The following is a 26,962-nucleotide window of genomic DNA, read 5'->3' on the forward strand; positions in this document are numbered from 1 at the left end:
GATGCCTTAGGGTCTGATTTTTCAGAATACTTTACTTCATTCAGAGCATCATTCTTATGCCTTCCTACCCTGGGAAACGTTATATTTTTACTGCAATTTACAAATGGATGTGTCATGACCTGCCCCTTTCTGGGCACACTCCTTGTTCAACTGTGATGTGTCTGGGTTGCTGGTACAGTCCTTTTTCTCCTCTAACCTTCCTCTCAGGACACTTGCCCACAAGTGCTGGACAGTCTTGGTTGTTTTTCTTAACTGTATTTTGAGGACCTTGCGGATCTCTTCAAAACCCACAATCTAGCTCCCCAAACTCCTGTCTGATCCTGCTCCCCCTTTCCCAGGAGCCAGATGACCACCCTTCAAATTCAAAACCCTCCAGAGTTCCAAACAAGAAGTTTGGATGGAGCTTCTGTTCAGGAGTCCAAGCTTATGTGTGTCTGTTCAGCCAGTGGCATATCTTCTTTTTGGCCTTCGTCCCATAGCATATCCCATCATGCAATTATGCTTAACAATGTCTGTTCTATAACAACATCTCATTGTACAATTTCAAAATTAGTATAGTTCCTTCTCTGCAGGATGGTTTTTTATTCCCTAGTTCTTAAGTTCTGTATTCTATCTAATTTATGAAATTTTAAAATATTACATTTATTAGTGGTTGTCATTTTTAAAGAAATAGTCCCGTAGATATAATATTTGTTTCCTAGTGTTCTTATTCATAATTAAAATACAGTATTAACTATGGCCAAATTCTGCCCAATACTCCATACAACCAACCCACTTTGTACTGAGGTACCTATTTGACTTACTCATAGTGAACACTAGGCCCGGTATTTGTACGCCCAAACAGGTAAATAGGACACAGTTACTCACTTTGGTGACATTACTCCAGTGTTAGGGCCCACATAAAGGATCTCATTCCATTAAGACTCACTTAAGACTTTAACTTGGGACCATGGGAACTTTCACAAGCTATGAGGTGAATTTCAGAAACCATTGTCTACTTGTAAAGAGGACTGACCTGCAGGGAAACATATTACACTAGTGCCCCTATCACTACTCTGGCTCCCTTTTTATTCTAGGTGAAATTTAAAGCGGGTGGTGTTAATCTATATAAAGCGCTAAGTGGTTTGGGTCTGAGATTCCTTAGAAATATTTATCTTCCCTGGCTCTTGCTATGAAATCCTGGCTTGTTTGCAGCTTCTCTGTGATAGATGACCCACCTGAATCTCTGCTGCCCATTTCTTTTGTTGTCATGGAAGGATTTGGCCCAAAATTTTGAAGTGTCATTTAGAAACTATTGTTAGTGTGTGTCCTGCTCCTCATTCCTTGTATAGCTCTGACGGGTTTAGTGCAGTAAAGTGTTATGTGCACACACCGATACCAGACAGACAAAACAGCTTTTTTTTAAAGATTTGATTAAGTAGAAAGGCAAATGCATTGTGAACATCCTGTAGTTACCCTACATCCAGAACCTCCTGATGTCTTTTCCTGTTAAAAGGTGTAACAAAAGTTGTGAATTGATAATTAAAAACTCAAGTGCCTGAAGTTAGGAACATAAATAAACGACCTGATTTTTCAAAGATGTTGAGCGCATAGAGCTGCATTGAAGTCAGTGCCTCGCTTCAGGATCCCGGGTCTGAAAATGTTCTTTTTTGTTTAATGATCTTTGATAAAGTTTTCAACAACTTAAGCTCTCAATATAGAACTTGAATGGAACTTAAGTGATACTCAGACTTTGTGTGGGCCCTACAAAGGTAGTTTCAGCAAGCTGATGTTTTTTGTGATGCGGACAGCTGTCCACTGAACTAAGTGGGACCATCCAGTAATATTTTTGTTGACCTCTGAATCTAAAGGTCCAGTTATGCAAAAACTTACTAGTAGTCAATGAGAGCTATTCACAGAACTAAAACTACGGCAGGTGGGGTTTCAAGATTTGGCATTTGTTAGCCAAGACTTTCATTCATTACCAGAATGAGATAGAATTAACTGAGTGACCTAAGAGTTGAAAGGCTTTGTTAGTCCCTTTACTAATCTCCAGAGCTAGCCATCCTCCCAACCTAAGCAGATTTTAATTGTTGTTAACATCTGGAATAAGAGGCTGAATCTCACAGCCCGGAGAAAAAACAGTGATTAATTGTTAGATTTCACCAGCAGATTTGATCTGTGTAGGAGGCCTGTACTTTTTTGAATACCAGTTGACCCCATTACGGAAAGGAATTGACACAGTCCATATCTGAGGATAGTTTAAAAGCCTACCCATTATTATTTAAGTACGATCAGTGTGCTTAGAAGACATAGGAAGATGCAGTCTCTGGCACAAAGAATTTACAATCTGATATAGATATAATGTTTGTTAAAATGTGTACAGATATTGGTAGTCAATATAGCTGCAAAATGTATCTTTCTTTTAAAAAATAATTGTAATGAAATTTTTTTTGGAAATTTGTAAACAAATCATAGATAGACCAAATACATCTCAATCAAATGAAATACTTAGAACTTGTCTTTCTTCAGTGTATTTATGAAATAATATTAAGTTTAGACTAAGATTGTCTTATATTTTTGTCGTACTCCTAATGGTGTGAAAAGAACAGCTTGACTAATGTAGCTAGAATTACTTGTACACTATGACTGAACTTGTCCGATACTGTTTCTTGCATAAACGGCATATTGGTGTTATGTTTTCAAGGACTTTTTTCCTTTGTTTAACAGCTACAGATTCCAGCCTCTTTCATGTTCACCTTCTCTGGGGTGTTAATCATTTCTTAAACATGAATGTGTGTTCCAAGCCATTACATTAGGGTTTTGTTAAATGTTTGAAAATAGTATTCCAAGAAGGTAAAATAAGACAGCAGTCCTGCTGCTGCTCCCAGTAAGTCAGGAACAGAATCACAAAGTGCATAGAAGGTTGCTCTGGCTCACCTTTCATGTACCGTATCTGCATTACTTAGTTCTGACTCAAGCAGACTTTTTTTCATTTCCCTTTGTGACTGGCATACTCCTTCTTTTGTGAGACCTAGTACCCTGCAGTATTGAAAACATTTGACTGCAGAGAAGCTACGTTTTTGAACACAGTTAAAAAAAATATTCCAACTTGAGGCATTATTTTAATTTTTTTTATTTATGTGGCTGTTACTATTTCAGAGTAGTTTTATTTTCTCTGAATGCCAGTGACAATACTTTAAAGTAAAGATTTCATCATGAGCCTGTTCACATTGCCACTGCCAGTAGTTTTCATTTACCAGACTTGAATATGTGTTTAATCTGTAAAGGGTTACTGCAGGTGATGCTAAGATGTTTGATTTTGTTTGTAAATAAAGAGCAACATTTGAGTATCAACTGCTACTTTCAGATTGGTTTAAAGCACAACCTGCAGAGTTAATTTGTGAGCACCAAAGACAAATGTTCAGTGCATCTGTGATTCAGGGTTCTTGTTCTGTGGTCCTAATAGTTGTTAGTTATGTATTTATAGATAAAGCCTGGCATAATAGACCACACAGCAAACACATTAAGTTAATTACATGTTACTACTGGAACTAAAATGGAAGTCTGCCAGCAAGGTGAACATCATACTTGTCCAATAAGCAAGTCCACAAGATAAGTCGCCAGAGTCCGTGAATTTTTTTTAGTACATTTGGAGTTATTTGCAGAAGATTTATAAATGCTTGATAATGAAGTGACAAGAATTATGATTATCACTGTGTCTCATTAGTAGCCTATAGAATCTCTTTTGATATTGAATACTTACATGTTAATGTCGTAAAAAGCTCCACAACAGCAGACCATTTGCAGGTAGATCATCTGGAAAGTATGCACCCCTACCCAGGAAAGATGTTTGGGTGTATATATAAGTGGCATGGAAAATGTCCTTCTGCAATTGGCATGAGGAATTGTGGTCCCCAGATACCTGAGTCTAACGTTAGTAAGCATGTCGGGGGTTGTGCATTGGGGCGGATGGGTTGTTCAATTAAATGTTTTTGTCGTTTTGTTTTTTTTAGAACCATTTAACATTTTTGACATTTTTCCCTTTATAAGTCTGTACGTACATGCAAAATTAAGTAACCTGAATCTAAGATCTTAAGATCTGAGAGAGTTTGAATATTAAGGCTCTGATTCTTCTCTCACTTACACCAGTTCTGCACTTGTGTAACTCCAATGACTTAAAAGGAGCGACTAGTGGTTTGTACAAATGTAAATAAGAGCAGACTCTGGCCCTATGTTTTTAGCTTAGCTGTAATTTTTGAAATTAAATAAAACTAATCCTTATTCTTTCTCTCTCTCTTCTGGAGCAGGTTTACTTTTTTAAACCTATTGTATTAAGTGTGAAACTTTTTTTTAACCAGAATAGAAGAGAGACATCCAAGCAGAGACTAACCTAGACCAGTTAGTAGACAAATTTTGGACATAAGTGTGTAGATCCCTGCTTGACTTGAGTCTCTGCAAATTCTTCTCTAACCATTCTCCTATCTCTGTTTATTCCATGCTAAGCAGATGGCCCAGAAATTGGCCAAAAGCAGGAAGAAGGTGCAGTACAACCTCCATCAGCTTGATGTTATGCTTGTTTATTTTTATTTTTATTCTATTTTTTGCCTTTCTTACTTTTGATTTTGTGTTTTTATTTTCTGCATCCAGCAAGTTTTTGTTCAGGTTTATTTCAGAGTCACCACACAAGTTGACATTTCCCAAAAATCAGTTGCCTGGTTGGCCATTTTTTGTTGCTTATCATTAGCCATTTCATGTTAGAAGTAGGGTAAATATTGGATTTCTCAAATGGAAACAGACAGAACCCAGAAATATCTACGAAATAAACAGGAATGACATGGTAAAGGTTTTAATTCTGTAAAATGGCATATTAAAAAGAAATTACTCTTCCCTTTCTAAAGACTATTTTTGGTTAACTTACAGATATGTCAAATTGCTGGATGCAAAAAAAAAAGTTTTCATATGTACACTCACTTTATACACTGAGATTACTAAAATATGAGTCAATTTTGTTCATGGAGTTCTTAGGTGTCGTGGAACAAATCTGATGCATTTTAAAGTACAAGCATTTGCTCTATATGTTTACAAATGTAATCTTCTGGAGTGGGTTAGTGCTTTAATATTCTGTTGTCTGACCATAAAGACCCTCTTACCAGAACTGCATTATAATTGCTTAATCTGCACCTGTTGTATACATTTTTTCTCACTAGCCTGAGCAGTCACTGTAATAATTAGCATCATATAGAAATCCTGCAAGCAAGAACTGCCCTTTGTCCTGTACATTGCTCATTTGAAAAGCCTTTTTTAATGTGGTATTCATGTTTAAATGAAAATCATATTTGATTTCCATGGAATTATTATACAGTTCATGCTGCAGTGGGTTATAACTTCATTTGGTCAGAAAAGAGGGTAGGGAGCTTGTATGGAATTAACAGTTTTACGAATAATACTGAATCTAACACACTTTCATCCCTATATATAGTTTCCATATCTTTGTGTTTATCTTTAGCTTCTGCAATTTAATACTCTGTTTTGCATTGCTGTTCTGGTGACTGTGTCTTTGTGTGCCCTTGTTTGTGATCTAACATCATTATTAAGGCTGTTCTCTGATGCATTTGCTGACTCCTAAACCATTTTATTTGCAGGCCCCAGAAGGTGAATCTCAGCCCATGACTGAGGTGGACCTCTTTATCTCTACGCAGAGAATAAAAGTGTTGAATGCAGACACACAGGTATAGGCAAAGATGTGCCCTTGCCAGGGTTGGATCTTGTCAGTGTTGTAATAGTGATTCACTCTCTATTGAACTGTTATTGAAAGGTATCACAGTACAGCATTGCAGACAGTCTAGTGCCATTAATATGTCTGTTACCAGTGTCTCATAGATATTTGTCACTATAATATTTAGAGAGTTTGGCTGAGGTAGCTAATTCCAAATTCTTAATTCTTGATGTAGTGCATGTTCAACCCTCTGAACTGAGTCTTTGTATTTGGAGTTCTGTTACCCAGTAAATATAACAGCCATTAATTTTTTTTAAAAATGGGAATTTCAGTTCATTTGGTGGAACTGACACTCCCTTTTCTTTCACATCTTTCAAATCTTTTCATACAGAATACATAAAGTTAGCCTGTGTTTGTATATTTACTGCCAGTCGTTCTTACATTGTTAGTATCTATTTGCATGATATCAAAACCATACTAAGCATTTGCTCAAAGTGAGCACTGATCTCAGAATTTCTCTTCCTCAGGAAACTATGATGGATCATCCTCTGAGGACCATTTCGTACATTGCAGATATAGGGAATATTGTTGTGCTGATGGCTCGGCGGCGAATGCCTCGATCTAATTCCCAGGACAATGTGGAGGCATCTCACCCTTCTCAGGACGGAAAGAGGCAATACAAAATGATTTGCCATGTCTTTGAATCTGAAGATGTAAGGAATTATTTTATTTTATTTTACTTGATTATGCTTGAGAATATGAGAACCATTTGTCAAGATAGGATTGAAGTCTGTGATTGATGGTTCTGTTTGATTTTTAGTTACGTAAAAAGAATTCATCTAAAAAGAGGAACTCTTCTGCCTTTTGCATATTGGGTCCTTTTGGTTGGTTGTCATCATTAAATGAGAAACTGTAGTGGCAGGCAGGAGCGGCGCCAGGGTTTTTGGCGCTCTAGATGCAGGGCTGGCTCTAGCCATTTCGCCACCCCAAGCACGGGGGCACGCCGCGGGGGGGGCACTCTGCCGCTCGTTGGTCCCGTGGCTCCGTGGACCTGCTGCAGGCGTCCCTGCGGAGGGTCCGCTGGTCCCGTGGCTCTGGTGGACCTGCTGCAGGCGTGCCTGCGGATGCTCCACCAGAGCCGCGGGACCAGCAGACCCTCCGCAGGGACGCCTGCGAGAAGTCCACCGGAGCCACCTGCCGCCCTCCCGGCAAAATGCTGCCCCCCCAATCCTGGCGCCCTAGGTGACCGCCTAGGTCTCCTAAATGGAAGCGCCGGCCCTGGTGGCAGGGTATACATTGTCCATGCTTATTCAATTTATGAAAATCTCAGTTGAATTTGTAGTTTCAGGACTAGAGTCATTATTGTGCTTTACATTGCTCTGAAAGTTGCAAAGCAGCTGTAAATCCATTTTAAGTAGCCAGTTAAACAGGGTTCATGACAATGTGAGGACTGTAGAAGGCAGGTTCTCTGGTCCACCATTAGGTGGCATACTAAATTGTCTGTTATTTACCGTTGGGTCCTTGCTGTTCTAGGCCCTGACACCTGGGGAAGATACATCAGTCCACACAATTCTCTAGTTTTATGTAATTTTTTTAACTAAGCTAAATAACTAAAGAAAAAATGTAAAATAAAATTTTAAAATAAAATTTGTTTATATCAAATAATAAATTTATCTTATCATGTTAATTAATACTGCATAAGACAACAATTTTGTGAACTGTATCTAGTAATGTGGGAAGTCAACATATCTTGTTTAGCTGTCAGCCTGCAGAATAATAGGGCATTTTCGATTTCATTGGCAACTGATATACTTATTTCAGTCAGATGACTGCTACAGGGAGAGTCAGATCACTCCTATATTGAAATTAATGTTTAGACTACAGCTCCTCTTCCAGTTAATATAGCCTGCCCAAATTATGAGTGGTTACATGATAATCAGTTTATTTTCCCTGCCCCTTGAACATAGATTTATAGGAAATTTTCTGAAACAATTCAGAATAACACATCTGGTTATATTAGGTGAAAATAACACACCTCCCAACCCATAACATATATGTCTGTGAGATCTTTTAGACAGTGAGGTTATTTAAACCAAGGTCTGTTTTTAGGTCTTTGAGAAACTATTCCATAGGCACCATTCTCAGATAAATTCTGTAGGTTCTATCCACATGCACAGACCTGCTACCAGTCATCTGCTAGAGTTAAAAAGAAAGACAAGTGCAAGAATGCTGAGGTAGAAGCATTCCTCTACTAATGAAAATCAGAAAAAGAAAACAAACAAAGGTGATATTTATATAGAATGGCTGTTGTGACTCTTGTGATTTCTTTCAACTCCAAGATACTGGGATATGATTGAAAAAAGATCAGTCAGTGGCTTTCACGGCTCATCTTAATACAGAACAAGTTGGAACCTGGTCTTTAGGATTATAAATGATATTAAAAGAAAAAACTAGAATTGATTCAAGTGGCTTAATTAATATGGGGGAACTATTTACAGCATGATCATAACTGCAAGTGTCAGTGAACAAGACCATCAGCAATGCTATATATTTGATATTTTCCTTTCCTTTTTGGGGGGAACTGCTGCAGGCACAGCTGATTGCACAGTCCATAGGTCAAGCCTTTAGTGTGGCCTACCAGGAATTCCTGAGGGCAAATGGAATAAATCCAGAAGACCTGAGCCAGAAGGAGTACAGCGACCTGCTCAACACCCAAGACATGTACAATGATGACCTCATTCATTTTTCCAAGTCTGAAAACTGCAAAGATGTATGTCCCAGTCTTCTGATGGTAGTTAGTAGCATTAGTCTGGTCTGTCCCAAATGCAAGCTAATACTGGGAGCAATTAGAAAGCCATTAGCGTTTCCCACAAATGACTTTCATCAGGTCAGGCTAGAGCACTTTCCTCCCCGGTAGGACACCCAGTGGTAATTCTGTTTGAAGAGTGAATAGGGAACCGTCAGTTCATCCGTGTTACAGTGATTTACCATCTGTTCTGTGCTGTTTTACCAAACAGTTTTCAAATACGCAGGACACTGCACATCAGTTAAAGGAGTTTAAAATAAGCTGTTGATTTAACAAATAACAGACATTTTATGGCGACATTAGGGTTGATGAATGCATTTGTTTCCAGGTGTGTTTTAAAGGAGTATATTTTTTGCTTGTTTTATTAATAAAGATGAACCAGTGTACCATTGCAGTGTACAGGGTATGTAATCCAGCATATTCTCACTATCGTAGTCCTGCCTGCACCACCCCATCACCACCACCTCCTGTGAGGCCCTGAGGTCTAGGTAGTCAGACCTGGTGGCTGGACTGGTGGTCGAAGCTGGTTGTAGGGTCGGGAGAGAGCCGAGGACAGCACTGAAACTGGAGACAGTCCATGGGTCAGAGTCCATAGACAAGCCAAATCAGGATCATAGAGTCAGGAAGCAGGCCAAAGATTGAAGCTGGGCTGGAGTCAGTCCAGGGGCCTGGGGGTCAGGAGGCAGGGGTAGGGCTTGAGCAGGGTGAGGAACAGAGCTGGAGCAGCCTCAGGACAGGGCATGGACAAAGCAGGGGGTAGGAACAGGCACAGGGAAAGCATCAAGGGCAGGCTGGAACTCTAGGGAGTCTGCAACATTGCAAGGCACTCGGAGGGTTCCAAGCTGAGTAGTGCTGTTGCACAGACTAACTTGATATGAAAGTGAAATACCTGTGCCTTGGGGCTATCTGATCTGGGCCCTGCCGGGGAATAGGCTGCTGCAGCATGCCAGAGGGTTGAGTCACTGCAGGTTCTGCTGGAGGGGTGAGTCACTAGCTGAGTGAGCAGTCCTGATCCAGCTGCAGGTTTGTCTTATTCGCCCCTGCCCCCTCCCCGCCACATTAATATGTTGATTTATTTCAAGCTAGAAATAAATTAGAAATTTGTTAACACATCTGTTTCATTGCTTTTGCCTTGGAGTGAGAAAGAGAGAGGTTGTGTGTGTCTGTGTTGGTGTCTATGTATATTGAGTGGGCAAACGTTTTGGCCCGAGGGCCACATCTGGGTATGGAAATTGTATGGCAGGCCATGAATGCTCACAAAATTGGGGTTGGGGTATGGGAGGGGGTTAGGGCTCTGGCTGGGGGAGCAGGTTCTGGAGTGGGGCCAGAAATGAGGTGTTCAAGAGTGGGAGGGGGTTCTGGGCTGGGGCAGAGAGTTGGGGTTCGTGGGGGATGGGGTGAGGGCTCCAGCTGGGGGTGCAGACTCTGGGATGGGGCTGCCGATGAGGGGTTTGGAGGACAGGAGGGGGATCGGGGCTGGGGCAGGGAGTTGGAGAATGAGAGGGGTCGAGTGCAGGCTCTGGACAGAGCTTATCTCAAGCAGCTCCCGGAAGCAGCAGCATGTCCCCACTCTGGCTCCTACTCGGAGGCGCAGCCAGGTGGTTCTGTGCGCTGTCCCGTCCGCAGGTGCCGCCTCTGGAGCTCCCATTGGCTGTGGTTCCCTGCCAGTGGGAGCTGTGGGGGCAGCACTTGGGGCAGGGACAGTATGCATAGCCCCCTGACTTCCCATATGCATAGGAGCCGGAGGGGGGACATGCCACTGCTTCCAGGAGCCACACGGAGCCATGGCACAGGCAGAGTGGTGGACCCCTGATCCTGCTGCCTGGCTGGAGCGGGACAAGCACCAAATCCCACTTCCCAGTGGGAGCTCAAGAGCCGGATTAAAATGTCTGAAGGGCCAGATGCAGCCCCGGGCCATAGTTTGCCCACGCCTGATGTATATGTATGTGTGCACACAGGCTGTATTCTGTAGCTGATGATAGTATGTGTTTTGAAACTGTATTTCTATCTCCTAATTCAGGTTTACATTGAAAAGCAAAAGGGAGAAATTCTAGGTGTTGTAATTGTGGAATCTGGCTGGGGATCCATCTTGCCCACAGTTATTATAGCCAACATGATGCATGGAGGACCAGCAGAGAAGTCGGGAAAGCTGAACATAGGGGATCAAATCATGTCAATTAATGGAACCAGCTTGGTTGGCTTACCACTCTCAACATGCCAGAGTATTATAAAGGTACAGGGAATGTTCTTAAATGTTACACGTTTAAAAACTGTATGGGAATAGTGGAAGACAACAAAGATGTAAAGTAAGGATGCTCTCTAACAACACTCATAATTTGCATTTTTATAGTAATTTCTCTCCGATGATCTCAAAGCACTTTCCAAACTCTAATTAATTAAGCCTGGTAGGCCCCTGTGAGATGGGAAATATTAATATCATCCCCATTTTTGAGGGTGAAATGCAGAGCTTTGATTTGCTTAAGTTCACACAAGATGTCTATGGCGAGCTGAGAATAGAAGCTTGGCTCCCCTACTAGTCCCGTGCCTTAACCACAAGACCAGCTTTGCCACCCTGGCCTTACTTTGTGTTTCATCATTCACAAAGCTCAAAACTATTCAGAGAAAAAGGGCCAGATCTTGAAGCCAGATCTTAGTCTTGAGCAAAACTTCCATTGAAGTCAATTGGAGCCTTGCTTCAGTAAGGACTGAAGAAAAGGATCTTGGAATTTGACCCAGAGTGCTAAAACTGATAAAACAAATGTAGTAAATTGGAATTTTTATTTTTAAACTATAAAACATACAGTATTTGTCTTCTATATGATTATGGAGTTAACTTGTGAATATTTTGAAGTGTATATTTTTATTTCAACCTAGTAAAGCTATGGGATATTTAATTGGGGTAACTTTCCTCTAATTTATAAGATGTGATTGCAAAAAGCAGGCATGTCAAGTGGAAAAGAAGAACTCCTGGGATACCTGCAATTTATAAGAGAACGGGTATTTAATCATTACTGTTTCATGGAAAGAAAATGCTGCATCCATTGAGAATGTCAGAGGCACAACTAAATTGAAACAAATAGCTATCCTACAACTTGCTGCACCACATGGTTTGTAGGTCACATACTGAAATGGTACATCTGACATGTATAAATTCTTCTGTAGAACAACCCAGCAAAATGCTGAGTAAAGCTGGATTTTTATACTCCTTTTTGATGAGTTCTTGCCAGGTAATTTTCATTAAATTGTTTTGAAGTAAAATTGTTTTTGTCTAGTAGTTCACAAAATAAATGTCTGTGTGCCCCTTCCAAATTATGTGTAGGCTGTGGTTGGTTTCTTAGCACTTGAACTAAAAAATTGCTTCAAAGATTTAAAATATGTGTATCTGAAAATGAAAACTCTGCACATAGGTAGGTAATAGAAATAGTTGAGATACTCAGTCTAGCATGTAAACATTTAATATGTTCTGACCATTACTCTGATTACTGGCCTTATCTGAGTGCAATAGAGTCAAACCTTGGTAAAAGCAGCCTGATTTCCTGAAAAAAACATAATTTGTCCAATAAATCAACTTTCTGCTGCTTTTTACCTTGGACACCTAGAAACTTGGTGTTGTAGCTGGTTTATTCCCTTTACCCAGGCCCTCTTTAAATGTAATTACATATTCCAAGCTCAGAATGTTTCTTGATTAAGACGAATTCAGCCCAGGATTATGCTGACATATTCATGACCCTTTCAGGCTGAAGGTCTACCCCACAGATGGAAGAAGGTTGGAGCAACAGAAACTGGCTTCATCCTTCCCTCTGGAAGCCCAAAATTGGGAGGATCTCACCAAGATGGAAGCCAGGGCTTGATTTAGCCTCCACTGATGTTGAGGCTACTAAGGAGATCACAGCTGAAAATTAAGTCTCCTCCCATCTGAAAGGAAAGAGGGTGACAGCAAAAATAGCCTTTTGTTTTCAGGGGCTAAATCCCTACCTTGAGGGCAAGAGTCTGTAGCTGGCATAGGGAGGTGCAATTGTTCAGGGAGGTGTAATTGGAATTCCGTATCTAGCTATTTTGTTACCAGACCTCTTACCGTTCTCACTTTTATTCTGCTTGTTCCCCATCCCACACCAGTTATTTCCAAAAATGTAATTATTTGCAGGCCTGGCATATAGAATGTCTGCTTCAGTACATTCCTCCTCCTCCTCCTCCAGCGTCCTTCCAAATGGACGGCTGCAATGATGTCTTGAGAATCTCCCTGGTTGCTTTTCCAACAAGAGCACCATCACTATCTCGTTGCTATGGAGATCTCTTCTGACACATGTGCTTCGGTCTCTTTTTTGTTGCCACATTTGGCTGTTGTCCTGGGGACTGCTGGCCATTAATCTTGTCCTTCCAATGAGACAATGAGCCCATAGATTGCTGAAAAGAACTGCAAACTTATCTAGAGCTGTTCATATATCAGTTCTGAATCACATGCAAAAAAAGGAGATATATATTATATATATTGCATGTGATTCAGAACTGATGTATGAACAGCTCCAGCTAGATTGCTGTAAAGCATTGCAAACGTATGGATCATATTCTGCTTGGAAGGACAATTTTAATGGCCAGCAGTATGTATATTATCGGCCAAAATAGATATTCAGAGAATGCACAAGGATCTTAGCATTACAAAAATTCCTTAGCATGCAATGCACAGGACTACCTTACAAACAATTGGACGTTTATGTGAATAATGAGAATACTCACAATTACATTAGAGAGGATTTTTTTTTTTAAATGAGGGATTCAAACCTTCATACTAATCAACCATAAACTAAGTGCTAACTGACGGGATTAGGAAGAAACTTCCTGCATGGATTGGCTATTCCATATCTTAATGTTGCTTTCATCTTTTTCTCAAGCATCTGGTGTGCATGGACCCCTGGACTAATCTAATATAGCACTTTTTCTATTCCTATTGGCATGGATTCCCAACATATAAAGTGTTATAAACTGACTGTGTTTAAGGGATGCATTATTTCTGTAAAATTTAGCAATTGCTTACTAGGAGCTCGTGTTTCTTTTTTTTTAAAAGGAGCATTCAAAAATACATGTGCAATGCACACTTGGAGTTGCAAACACCCATACTTGCCACAAATGATTGCAAACTGGATACATACTATCAGGGCCGGCTTTAGGAACTGCAGAGCCCATTCGGTGGTGGTCCGAGTCTTCAGCGGCACTTCGGCGGCAGTTCCTACTCGCTCCGGGTCTTCTGTGGCACTGAAAGACCCGCTGCCGAAATGCTGCCGAAGACCCAGACTGCTGCCGGGTGAGTAAAAATTAAAAAGTTAGGCGCTCTTTCTTAGGGTGTGGGGCCCTCTTAGGCGCGGGGCCCAATTCGGGGGAATCGGCCTAAAGCCGGCACTGCTTACTGTTTGCTTATTTCTGGGTATGTAGTCCATAAAGGCCTATTTCTCTATGGTACGAAGATGATCACTGATTGTGATTAGTGCATCACAGACAGTAAATAAAATACATGGAAGTAAATGGAATGAAGTAGAGCAAAAAATACAGTGAGCCTTGTGTTTTGCTGAGAGCCAGCTGGCTGTGGAACTGCCTCTTCTCACTTCATAATCTCATTTGCTTTGGTTCCCAAAGCAGCATGCCCACTTATAACCAGGCTGTGTTGGCTTGATTAACATGCCATGCTGAGTGCAGTGTTATGCAGAGACCAGAGAAATGAAATGCCTTGGCACTCTTTCCTCACCGTTTGTCCTCCCACCTCTGAGTGGGTGCATACAACTGCCATAAATATAAATAGGCAGTTAGACATAGTTGTCAGGAAAATAGACCCTCTTGAGACAATAGGTGAGAGGATTGAATGGATCTGTACTTAACATAAGCTCCTAAGTAAGCACCCCTTTCCTCATTTAGTATGAAATTGAATATAACCAGTTTCTTTCCTCCATTAAAGGAGAAAGAGAAGTTTAAGAGGCTGTTTTAAATTGCACTTGATTGCATTTGCATATTAGTAGAAACAATAAATATGAACTCCATTAGTCCAACAGGGATACTTTTGGTTACTTCCCCTTAAAAAGAACAGGGGGTTACGTCTGTAGCTCAATAAGGATCAATTAACAAAAACATCTTAGGCTACGTCTTCACTACCCGCCGTATCGGCGGGTAGCAATCGATTGCTCGGGGATCAATATATCGCATCTCATCTAGACGCGATATATCGATCCCTGAACGCACTTATATCGATTCCGGAACTCCACCAACCCGAACGGAGTTGCGGAGTCGACATGGGGAGCCATGGACATCGATCCCACGCCGTGAGGACCGTGAGTAATTCAATCTTAGATACTTTGACTTCAGCTACGTTATTCACGAAGCTGAAGTTGCGTATCTGAGATCGATTTTCCCCCGTAGTGTAGACCAGCCCTTAGACTTAGCAGATTGGCTTCGGGCATCTTCTCCATTTCTGTTAGAACATAGGGCACTGTCTGACTTCCAACTAACCTGGTCGCTGAAGGGAAGCTGGTTGATTCAGTTCTATTGGAGATTTGTCCTCTCTCCCCTCCCACACCACCCCACTTCAAGCTTTTCCCCCAACAGATAGGTGAATGAAGATTTCCTTCTCATTTTTGGCTTCTCTACTTGCTTGGTAATGGACTGCAGTGCACATTAGGGTTGTTCCAAAAGCCATTTGCCCCCAACAGAATGGTACAGACACTGAAGTACTGGGTCTTGTAGAGAGAGGACCTGCAAAATCAGCAAGAATAAACCATATGTAAAAGCTTGAGGATTGTAGAATAGCTCCCTGTACAGATCAAGAAATCTTTTCAGACCATGAGTAATATCCTAGTCCCATTGAATTCAATGGCAAGACTTCCACTGACTTCAATGGAACCAGGATTTTACTCTTTGTGAGTAAATTGGACAGACACTGGAATGTTAAAAGTAGGGTATTTCTCTCTGGCATTAACAGAGCTTTCCTTTTGTGTTAGGAATTGTGATTGTTGGAGGTTGTCTGTGTGTTGCCTGGATGTTTACACAGTATTCTAGTGTAGAAAAATATATGTTCCATTCTGGACACTTTACAAGAAAAAAAAGATAATCTGGGAGAAAGACAGAGATGATTAGGTGGGTTGAATGGTGAGAACTTCAAACTGTATGAGGGCCAGACATATGCAGTCATATTCTGTTTTGATAGTGCTTTGCTGTGGTTAACCAAGATTGCAGGGTGAATGTGATATTCTCAGTTTAGAATTGGGGAGTCTCTGAGCATTACTTATACAAGCATTCAATGGACAGGATTTTAAGTAAGTTCTGCCTTTTGCATTACAGAATTGAATGCGCATATCCAGGAAAGCTGCGTGTTTGTAGCCATTTTAAGTGCATATTTAAGACTTTATTTTTGCAACAAAATACATGACAGTTTTCAGCTTAATTGCACAGACCTACTTCTCCACCCAACCCCACCCCCGCTTTCTGTAGAACAATGTTCTGTGTTCCAAAATAAAGAACTTGCCCACAGGAAGTCTAATTTCTTGGCAGTTTAAAATGACCATATCAAAATGTTGACAGCTAGAGGTTGACATTGCATCATTCAGTTAACAGGTTGTCATATTGCTTGTATCTGGTACTTATTAGGAATCCTACTTGGTAATGATGAATACACAGCAAACTGCTTGTTCAGTATTATTTCCATGTTAGCATTCAAACTATTGTTTTATTTCAGTGCCAGTTTTCAGGTGTCTCAGCCCATACTTATCTTAGTGTGTGTATATATATATTTTTTAAAGGGTTTGAAAAACCAGGCCCGGATTAAACTGAATATAGTGAGATGTCCTCCAGTAACCACTGTCTTGATCAGAAGACCTGACCTCCGATATCAGCTGGGTTTCAGTGTACAAAATGGGATCGTAAGTCACTTTCACAATCCTTAGGTTTCTACTCTAATGCTTTTTATAGCTGTGAAATTTTTTGGCAAACCTCTCAGCTCACCAAGGGCTATGCACACATTCTGATTGTAAGACATAAAAACTGACTTATCAGAAAATTTATTACCTCCCCTATGGCCAATCCTTCTTTCCAAGTCAAACGCAGGAAAAGATACTTTGTCATATTAGAGTATAAAAAGTCAGCCATAGGAATAAGAGAGATCTTTTAAGCTAAAGAACCAAAAGGTGTATGGGGCAAATTGTTCACAGGCTGCATTAGTCATATATCTAACTGAGCCAGAAAGAGTCTTCTTTACAATCAGAGAAAGTCAAAGACATACAATTCTAAATCCTTTAAAGACTATGGACCTATGCAATCTCCTATATTTTCAAAGTGCCAGTGTCCAAAGGGTTAATACTAGTAATTTTCAATGGCCAACTTACTTTGTTTGTTTTTATGCACCTAGGGGAGGAGCTGTTCATTATGTCATTGTGAGTACTGACTTTGTAACAGTTATTCTAGTCCATTTTATCCTGATCTGTGTTTCACTATATTTAAAATAAAATCTCTTTTTACACTTTGGAGACTTGTTTATTTAAATATTGAATTTGTCATTTGTGCACAAGCCTCTGTTGTTTTACAATTTAACATGCTTAGCATTGATAACTTTGTCCTTTCCTTTCAAGATCTGTAGCCTTATGAGAGGAGGTATAGCAGAGCGAGGAGGAGTACGAGTGGGCCATCGGATCATTGAAATCAATGGACAGAGTGTTGTAGCAACGCCCCATGAAAAGATCGTTCACATTCTCTCAAATGCTGTTGGCGAGGTAGGAACTGGATAGATGATATTACACACTTCAGCACCATTGCCTCTTGCTGCCTACCACCATCCAAATATAAATACTGGAAATGAGAATAGGATTAAACCAGGCTTATTGCAAATGTGTTTTCATAATTTTTAATAGAAAGCCTGTGTGAGAGGTGCTGAGTGCCCACAGTTCCTGTTAACCTCAGCAAGGTTTGCAAGAACTCAACACCTCAGCATTGTGCTGCAATAAACCTTAGCATGGGCATGAAAACTCACTGGTTACGTCTTTCCCTTGTAGTATGTCACTGCAGCTACTTTCTTCTTCTCGTCTCGGGCCACTTTCTTCCTTACACATACATACCCTCTAAGCATGAAAGCACACAAACCCTTTTATTTCCAAAGCATTGCATCATGTGTATGAGGAGCATTGACTGCCTTGTTTTGTTTCCACTCAGATTCATATGAAGACCATGCCAGCGGCCATGTATAGATTGTTGACTGCGCAGGAGCAGCCAGTTTACATCTAAGGCTGATCCCTCACCTTCGCAACATGCATGGAGGAGGTTTCTCCTCATCAGTGGTTGTGTTTCTAGTACTGCATTTCTGTGTCTGCAGAGACATCTCTATCTCTGTCTTCTCTCTCTCCAACATTTTGCTGTGTGCAGGGAAAAAAATTTCCATGAGACTTTTTTTGGTTGCATCTTTTTTACATCATGTAATTCCTCACAGAATAGAAAAAATAGTTATTCACAGCTAGTTTAACAAAGGACTGATTGCACTTCTTCAGGCTCTGTCATCAGTCATATTTCTATGGCCATAACTCGACAACACAAATACATTAAGTATTACTAAATTAGAAAGCTTGCTTTACAAACAGATCAAACCACAGGGTAACGTTCTCTTCTTGGACTCCACATAGAAGATTTTTGACTCTATTAATCTGTTCTCTTTGTGTGCACTGAGCATAACATTACCAACAAAGGGTTCAACATACACAGGGAGAGCAGAGAACCAAGGGGATAGTTCTGCCCTAAAGGAGGAGTTAAAAGTCTATGAAGAATGAGTTAATGAGTAAGTGATGTTGTGGTAAAACTCATAATTCAAATGCACACCTTTTAATTGTCTTTAAGGTTTATTCCTCAGGATTGTGTAACCTCAAAGGTGGTTTGTATGTTGCTGAAATGCGTAAGAGTGTCATTGTCCTCACTAGGGCATACTAGAGGAGGTACTTTCACCATTTGGTCTCCCAGGTATGACAGTCTTTTTTTTCCCTCAAAAAAATCTTTTTCTTCATTTTTAGATGCAGGATATCTTTTATACTCCCCTCCCTACTCAGAGGTAGGAGAATGTTAAGTGGCCTATAAATATACAGCAAGAATTATATTTTGGGGGCATCTGCTTAAAATCTAAATTTTTAAAGCTCTTAAATACACAGTTTCTCATTGTTGTATGGGTGAATGTGTTTTGTGTGTGTGTGTATATATTTAAAACTATATGCTTGATATTTATGAAATTTGAACAAAAATAGGTCTACATACAGTTGTAAGTAGTTTTGTTACTCTGAGCCAGTATTAACATATCTTTGGTCCAAAGACATTTTAATTGCTTTTTTTTTTCTTTAGCTCATGATCTGGATAATAGTGGGGGAGGTGGGATAGGAGTGAGGAGAAATTAATTTATTTGTAATATATATACATATAAATATATATATATATAAAGTTAATCCATGGTTCTCCGTTTGTAGAACATTAAAGGGTTTTTATGTACTTGTACAATGAAGAAGAGGGTTCAAAAACATTGTGGTGGGGTACATGATATCAAGGATTTGCGTGGTCTATAAATTTTGGAGAGCAGAGCTGGGGGGGAGGGGGAGAAGATAGTAATAGTAGTAGTGACTCTCCTCCCTCCAGAAGGAGAGACCGCTCTATTCCATGTAAGGTAGTTCTGTTCCATTAGTCCTATGTACTCACATTTAAGCTCATATATAACTGTGAATTTAGACCAGTCAGATGCCTTTAAATTTATCAAAAGTAGCAGCTTTTGCTGCATCTTATTATAACACGAAGATTTAATGTGATGAAAATACTGGAGCAAGACAAAACAAAAATCTTGTGTGTGGGGGGAGGGGGTGGCTGATGGCCACTAACATCAGTTTCTCATTTAATGAGGGATGGAGTGTGCAATATAAGCACTGTGGTTGCAGACTGGAGATGACATTTGGAATTGTCTCCAGAGATTTCATAGCTTAGATATACATGTGTGTACATTTTCTGTTAATAAGTGAGCTGTGAAAACTCTGCCTTTGTCTGGTCACTTAGTTCTATCTGTGATCAGGGGCCCAATTTTTCCTTCAAAAACAATGGACTGAGTGGAGAGAAAGAAGATAAAGTTTTTATTTCAACTGGCAGCAAATACTGGAACGATTTGAGGGAGATAGTGGAATGGTGAGTAAGCTGTTGTAGTAAATGAATATGTTTTGGTGTAAGAGTACTGTACAATTACTTGATGTACAGCAGTTCTTGTTGTTAGGTAACCAAATCCCAATCTCTGGAATAACAAACTTTACAAGGGCATGGTGGTATTATTCCAGATTAGAATTTACTCTGCCATCAGACAGATGCAAATAGATTGTGAATTACTTGTGAGTAGAGATTTTGTCAGGCATCTGGTTTATGAAGGTCATAGGAACTCTTTTTTTTTCATAACTTCCCATATGTATAGTAATATATGTAAATATGATATATACATGTATAATTTAGAAGATTATATACAGTGCAGCCTTTCCATAAGTTGCCTGAGTGAAAAGCTATTCTTGAAGACATGGTTACCACGCTGCTGGTTCCCAACCTGAACTCCCATATTAATTTTCTGCTTTTGTGACCCTAGCCAACTCCCATAGAGGAATCTCCATCGACTTCAATGGAAGATGGATCAAGCCCTCAGTATGCAAGTGAATATAGGGTTGTAACAGTGATTGATTCTTAGAAACTAAGGGTGCTATCCTGCAAACGCATGTGTGCTTAACTTTAGACACTTGAGTAACCCATTGACTTCATTGGGACTGCACATGTGAGTGAGTATAAACTAGCATGTGAGTGCAGGATTGGGGCCTGACTGAGAATGTGAATTGTTCTATTACAATAGACGTATTGTGATTTCTAAACAGGGACAGATAGCTAGAGTCAGCACTCCTAATGTAAACAGTCCCACAAGTGCAGTCTGGAAAGAGAAAGCGTGTTTCAGAAATACAATGAACTCAAAAGGGAGAGCTGACACCTCCATAGTCTGTTGTTTTTTCCATTGATGTTTAAAAGATGTTAGAGCAGCTGTTTATGTTAGTATTTTAGATGAGTGAAATTCTCCATGGGTTGAAAGGAATAACCTACCATTTTACATTCCTTCTCTTCCATGAAGGTCCTGCAAAGCTGTCCCTTCACTGTTTAGTACAATATTACTAACTTTTCAGTGTTTACATTAAGGATGAAATGTCCTTTAATTTTTTTTATTGGTAGTTTCACACTTATTTGTTTGAATCCCTTTATAATTTAAGGCTTGGTTTGTATTTCTTGAGTGCAGATTTTTTTTTAATTTTCTAAATGAAATCTGTTTATGAAGATGGCAGTGTGGGTGAGATTTCTTGTATATATTTAGCACAGTACTTAGAATATGAAGTTTTACTATTGTTCTGTAAAGAGGGTGAATAGAAATTATTGTAAAGCGTTGGGGAAAGTATAGTATTGTATTTGTAACAATATTGTTCTTTGTAAACACTAAACTCAATCTCTATATATAAATATAAATATATATATAAATATATGTGAGCCTGGAATGTTGATACTGCACATCTATTGAATGTAATTCCTCTGACGTTTTTTGTCACAGGTCTCTGACCCTCTGTCTGTAATGCAGCTCCAGTGGTTTGTTTGATTTTTTTTTTTGCCAGCTGTTTTGTTGTGATGTATTTACTGTGCTACATTCCTTTATTTAATGGAGCGCTAATGTCGGTAAAATTTGCAACAATAAAAAACAAAAACAAATTGGGCATGGCTGAGAGTTTGTTGATGTGATCACCAACATTGACTCAATATTTTGAGGGGTAGTGCTTGATCCCCACCCCTGAGCAGTGTAGTTAAAATGACCTAAGTCCCTGTGTAAACAGCACTAGTTCAATGAAAGGTGGATTACCCATGCTGATGACAGGAGAATCCATCAGCACAGGTGGGGTCTACACTGAAGGGCTACAGCAGCACATCGGTGCCGTTGTAGCGTTTTAAATGTAGACGAGCCCTAAGTCTTCATAGAACTTTTTATGTGCAACAAATTCTAATGAGAACTTGAATCTGCAAAAGTATTATACACCAGAGAGACTGTAGAAGAAAAATTGACTTTGCAACTTCAGACATTGATTCACTAATGTTAATGTGAAAGTCCAACTTTGCCTTTACCTGTATTGGATATAGACCACAACACCTCACATTTGGGCCACAGAAGATTTCTTCCCCCATCCACTACTCCATGGACTGGAGATCCCACTCTTTATCCTATTCACCCTCTCTGCCATGGCCAGAGGCGTCGCCCAAGCAAGCAGTCAGTTTTTACTATGTATATCCGACACAGGTGACAGACATTCCAATACCTTGCAATAATCTAGGTGCGCCTGAGGTACCACTGTACCTGATCTAGGATGGAAGGGAGCCTGCTGATTATATCCTATAACAAAAACCTATAGTTTTATAATTCACATATGCGAGGGGGGAAACATTTACTTTTCTTTCGTGTGACAACTGGAACAAGAGTAATCTCCCACCAGTAAAAGGAGGATGGGTGTGACAAAAGAGCAGAGCTAAGATTAAGCTTCATGGCATACTTCCAGGCAATATTTAGTCAAATTAAACTTTCGAATGAGATTCCCTATTTTAAAAACCTTGATATTTACAACCTTAAATCCATCATAATAAAGGTTTTTTTGGTTTATGATTATACATATTTTGTCACTGGAAATGAAGGAAAATTTCCTTTAAATTGTAAAATTGAAAGCTCACAGTGTTCTTTAATCTTCCTAAACCTCATTAACTTGCGCTATGATATCTCATGAGTTTTGCACATGAGTTGCAAAAGGTCAGTTTATACCCATAGGAATAACATTTTGCTTTTATACCTTACACAAGTAGGAGTGCAGGATGCTCGACTTATTTGTGGATAGGCATCCTCTGCAGATAGTACTCATTCCTGTTGAGATACTGCAAGGGCTGTAGAATACAGACTTCATCGATTTCAGGCGAGACCAGTGACTTTATTAGGTCATCCATTTATGTGCAACCCAGAGCCATTCATGTGAGGGATCCAAGGAATTTTTGTTATCTGCAGAGTGGGCTACGGATAAGATTGTTCTATAGCAAATAGGATTAAGTGTAAAGAGATTATCCATGAAGCTGTCTGCTGACTCTTCTGGAGAAAGACAGTGCTTCCTAAGAAACCAATCAATCTGACAACCAGCGTTTCTGGTAAGAGTATTTACATCTCATGGACTGAAGGACAGATTGAAATGATCTTATTTCACAGAGTATCCTACTTCAATAAGATTTTTGTTATTCTGAAGCCAAGAGCCATCTACTAGAGCCATTGCATTCAAGCCTCCTTATAGTGTCCAGCATTTATAACCATCAGTGCTGCTCTGAAACTCATCAGGTGAGTTGTTGCCATGCTTTGGAACTTCTGTAGCTTTCTCTAATCGTCTTTTCATTAATTTTATGATGGAAAAACTTGGATCTTGCACCTTTTACATCCTTTGCAGGCACCTTTGTGTTGTTACTGTTATTGCTACATGCCATGCAAATCCCATTTCCACTAGCAACAATCCCATATAAAAAAATCTTTTATTCAAAGGCAAAAATTGTAAAACTGGATTGAGGTTGAGAGTATATATCAGTAATTTAGGGCAAAATACATTCCATACCTGCTGTCGTTATCCCAGACAGAAGCATTACAAACCCAGAAATTCAGAGCTAAAGTTAAACTTAAAAGAAACCTAAACATGTAAGGTATAGAAATGCACAGTTAGGCACCCAAAGACCCTGGACTCCATAGTAGTGACACAGTTGCAATAACTGTATGATTAGTATTCATAGTCCCAGAGTACGTTATGCTGATTTTTAAAGACACCTCAGAATTTTTCTTGTTCCACATAAAATCTTTTATTTCAGAGAAACTCAAAAAGAACTGCCCTCTTTCAAAATGGCCATGATTTCTTATTTGTTCTCAATTGAACTGAGGCCATGGACTGTCCTTAGGGAAGATGGTAATGCCCTAGACCAGAGGTTCTCAAACGGTGGTCTGCTGATCACCAGTGGTGCATGAGCTCCATTCAGTTGGTCTGCAGATAGTTCCCTCTAAGGTGTGTGCCTGGGCAGCTGCACACCTAATTAGTGGAGGCGTGGCGCCACTATTTAAGTGCCCGGACCCTGGAGAAGACGCACATGTAAGGTGAGGTGGTGGCCTGGGGGAGTAGAGGGGGTTGGTTGGAAGGGGCAATGGGGTGAGAAGAGGGGGTGGGGGAATTTGGGACTTGCAGAGCTGCGGTGGCCAGAGAAAGAGGCGTCTTTCCCCAGCTCCAGGGCTGCAGCTTTTGGAGAAAGACAGCCCTCCTTCCCAGCCTCAGCTCTGTGGCTGTTGTGGTGGTGGGGGAGAGAGGAAGAACCCCCCATCTTCCCAGTCCCAGCTCAGGCTGTCCCAGGGGGGGAGAGAAGGAGAGACTCCCCTCCTTCTTCCCAGCCCCAGCTGGGAGTTGTGTGCTTTTATTTGTAGAACAAAAAATTTTTAATTATTGGGGTTTTTTATATAGTGCTTTTATCCAAAGCGCTTTACAATAGTTAGCTAACGGTACAAACAACATTTGGAAAGATCATTAAGCGGTCTGCTGAGAACCTCAGCAATTTTCAAGTGGTCCGGAAAAAAAATTTTTTTAGAACCATTGCCCTAGGCTGGTATGAGATAAAAGGGCCCATTTTAACTCATTAACTGCTATACTTGTAAATTCTTAGAAAATTCACTCAATGCACAGACCGTATGTACTGTATACTTGGGGAAGATGCATTGTTATGTATGAAAGATATAAAGAGTTTCAATGGTGCTCTAAGTGTAAAACTTAATTCAACCTTAACTCTTGTGCCTCCAGAATATACTTTACTCTGCAAATGGAAAAAATCAGTTCCTCTGTCTTTTGTGGACACCCCTGTCTCAATCAGCTTCATTGATAACCTAATACAACTCCTTTTCTGGGAACCACCCATATCTCCTGAATTCCTCATTTGGAATAGTGAAACCCAATGTCTATAAAAATGCTGCTTCTTAGACTCTGGCAAACTATGCATGAACGATTTGTACTAATATTTCTGTTCTGTCTCCGCAATAACCTTTATGCTGCACTCATATCTGAGCACCTTGTTGCAGATGGGGAAATTGTAGTAGAGAGAGGTGAAGCAATTTCCCCAAGGTCACACAGAGGATTAGTAGTAGAACTGGGAACTCCCTGACACCCAGTCCTATGCACTACCTCCTGCAGCACACCACCTCCCTTGCTGAGCTGCAACACAGATATGTGAAGGATCTTTTGTCATAACAAGAATATTTTGGGTGGGTTTTTTCTGTTTACCATATATACTCGTTCTTAAGCTGAATATTGTTGGTAAAAAAGTGATGCATCAAAGAGCAAGGGTCGGCTTATAAATGGGTCTATGCCAAAATCTGATGATTTTAAACTCTATGGAATCATTTAATTGAATATCTAATACATTGTTGTTTTGTTTACCTAGAGCGTCTGCAGGCATGGAGCCTCTCAGTTCCTTGTGGCCGCTGTTCCCAGCCAATGGGAGCTGCAGGGAAGTGCTACTTCCTGCAGCTCCCATTGGCTGGGAATGGCAAACTGCGGTCACTGGGAGCTGAGAGGCTCCGTGCCTGTGAATGCTCCAGGTAAACAAAACATCCAGACCCACTAGCGGCTTACCCTAACGGGCCAGGAGCCAAAGTTTGCCAACCACTGAAATACAGGATCGGCTTATGAAAGGGTCATACAGTTTTTGCTATTTTTACCTAACCATCTTGTGGGGGTGAGCTTATAAACGAACGGGCTAATAAGCAAGTATGTACTTCAGCACAAAATCTCTCACATGTTCTCCTGTCTTACCTACGCTGGGATGTTTTAAACTATTAAACATGTTTTATTACCTTGGTCTCTCTGAATTTAACTTCAGTTCTCTCTCTTTCTAGTGCTAATCACATTAGTTATTACCACGTACAGCTGAATTGTGCTAGAATGCTGTTATGCACATAGGGAATGAGCTGTATGTCATCTGGCTATTGTAGCACCAAGGACTCTCCAAAGTGCCCTGGCAAGGTTGATCTTGTGCAAGAGAGGCAGTAATAGATGGCCTAGCCTGCAGCTTTCACCTTTTGGCCACTAGCTGCTGCATTGCTGAACTGGCTTTCAGGTAGCAGTAACCCAGGCTAGGGAGTGGCAGGGCATAAAATATAAATGGAAGTTGTACTGACATTTTGCATTATCCTCACAGGACAGGGGCTGTCTCTTTGTGTCTTGTACCGGGGCTGAGCAGATTGTCAGTGTTCACTCAGTAAAGTGAAGTAGTCTGTTATGCTTGGTCAGAGGCAACCCTGAAGATTTAAGAGCATCCCCCTTTTACCCCCCCGAACTCCTGAGGGGCATCTGGCATGACGTGATAAGGGCCTGCTCTTACTGGATTCAATAGGACAAACTCTGACTTGAGTGGGGCAGGAGCAGACCCTAACTGAAGCCCAAATGGGGTCCATCAAAACAGCAGGATTACCCCAACATGCTGGTACAATTCCTATCGGTGATGCATCTTGCAGTCATGATGCTGCAGGAGTGTGTGGGCTAAAGAAAACAATTCTTTGTGGTCTGTTTTTAATATTTGTGTAGCTACAGTTAGCTCTTTCGTGGCGCTTCACTCCATTAGCCCTTTTTTCCTTACTGCCTAGGGTAACTGGGGGAAACTTTCTCACTGTATTCAACACCCTTTGTTTCCCTTGGGTCCAATGCTTTTCTGTAGTGTACAGTTGCATTAGACTACAGTTCTTTCTGACCGTGTCATGCATGCCTGGTGCACAGAAGGTTTCAGGGCTGCTACTAGCAGTTTAGAGTTCTCCATCCTACAAGAGCTGTGTTCTCTTTAAGATACCTTAATGCACAGCCAGGTACGGCTGTTACTACCTTGGGTGAGGTATGTTACACATGGCGCTGGAGGTGTGTGCGGTTTTTCCCCAGTTCCCATCTTCTTTCTCATCCCAATGCTCCCTGCTCCCTCCGTAGCTGTACCCTCCTTGGCCTTTCTCCACATTCCCTCTCTTTCCTTCTCTGTTGTTCCCCATCCCTTTTATTGCTGCTCTTTTCCTTCTCTCTCCATGTATTCCCTCCACTTCAGTCCTTGGGAGAAGGGTATTTTGTTACTTCTCCTTCACATCTAAGGAACTGAGGCAAATGCCTTTGCCTCCCCAGCTAAAGGGAGAAGCCAAGGAGAAGATGGCCTCCTTTGCGTTTATTCTCACTCTGTGTGTGGAGTGCAGGGATGGGCCTGTGCTGACGGGGCTTTCTGCTCCTCCCTATCGGCATAGGAAAATCTGGGGAGAAGGGGCAATCTAGATCTTTCCGCCCCCCCTCAGGTGGAAGGAGGAGGAGGAGGGGAGGCCATATCCACTTGAA

At 40.6% G+C, this 26,962-nt stretch overlaps 1 protein-coding gene across 2 annotated transcripts in view; it reads left to right on the forward strand.

Moving 5' to 3' along the window:
* APBA1 (amyloid beta precursor protein binding family A member 1) overlaps positions 1-21,255 on the forward strand; it is a 151,853-nt gene extending 130,598 nt beyond the window's left edge. Inside the window, exons 6-13 of one of the 2 annotated variants that reach the window (XM_030567372.1) lie at positions 4,489-4,521; positions 5,625-5,711; positions 6,226-6,411; positions 8,289-8,468; positions 10,525-10,737; positions 16,283-16,402; positions 17,108-17,248; positions 17,685-21,255. In XM_030567372.1, coding sequence (XP_030423232.1) covers positions 4,489-4,521; positions 5,625-5,711; positions 6,226-6,411; positions 8,289-8,468; positions 10,525-10,737; positions 16,283-16,402; positions 17,108-17,248; positions 17,685-17,756 — 1,032 coding nt within the window. In that variant the 3' untranslated portion in view covers positions 17,757-21,255. The remainder of the gene's footprint in view (positions 1-4,488; positions 4,522-5,624; positions 5,712-6,225; positions 6,412-8,288; positions 8,469-10,524; positions 10,738-16,282; positions 16,403-17,107; positions 17,249-17,684) is intronic. The other variant, XM_030567373.1, reaches the window with a different exon arrangement.
* The last annotated feature ends 5,707 nt before the right edge of the window (positions 21,256-26,962 follow it).

The sequence above is a fragment of the Gopherus evgoodei genome, chromosome 6, assembly GCF_007399415.2.
Source record: "Gopherus evgoodei ecotype Sinaloan lineage chromosome 6, rGopEvg1_v1.p, whole genome shotgun sequence".
NCBI lineage: Eukaryota > Metazoa > Chordata > Testudines > Testudinidae > Gopherus > Gopherus evgoodei.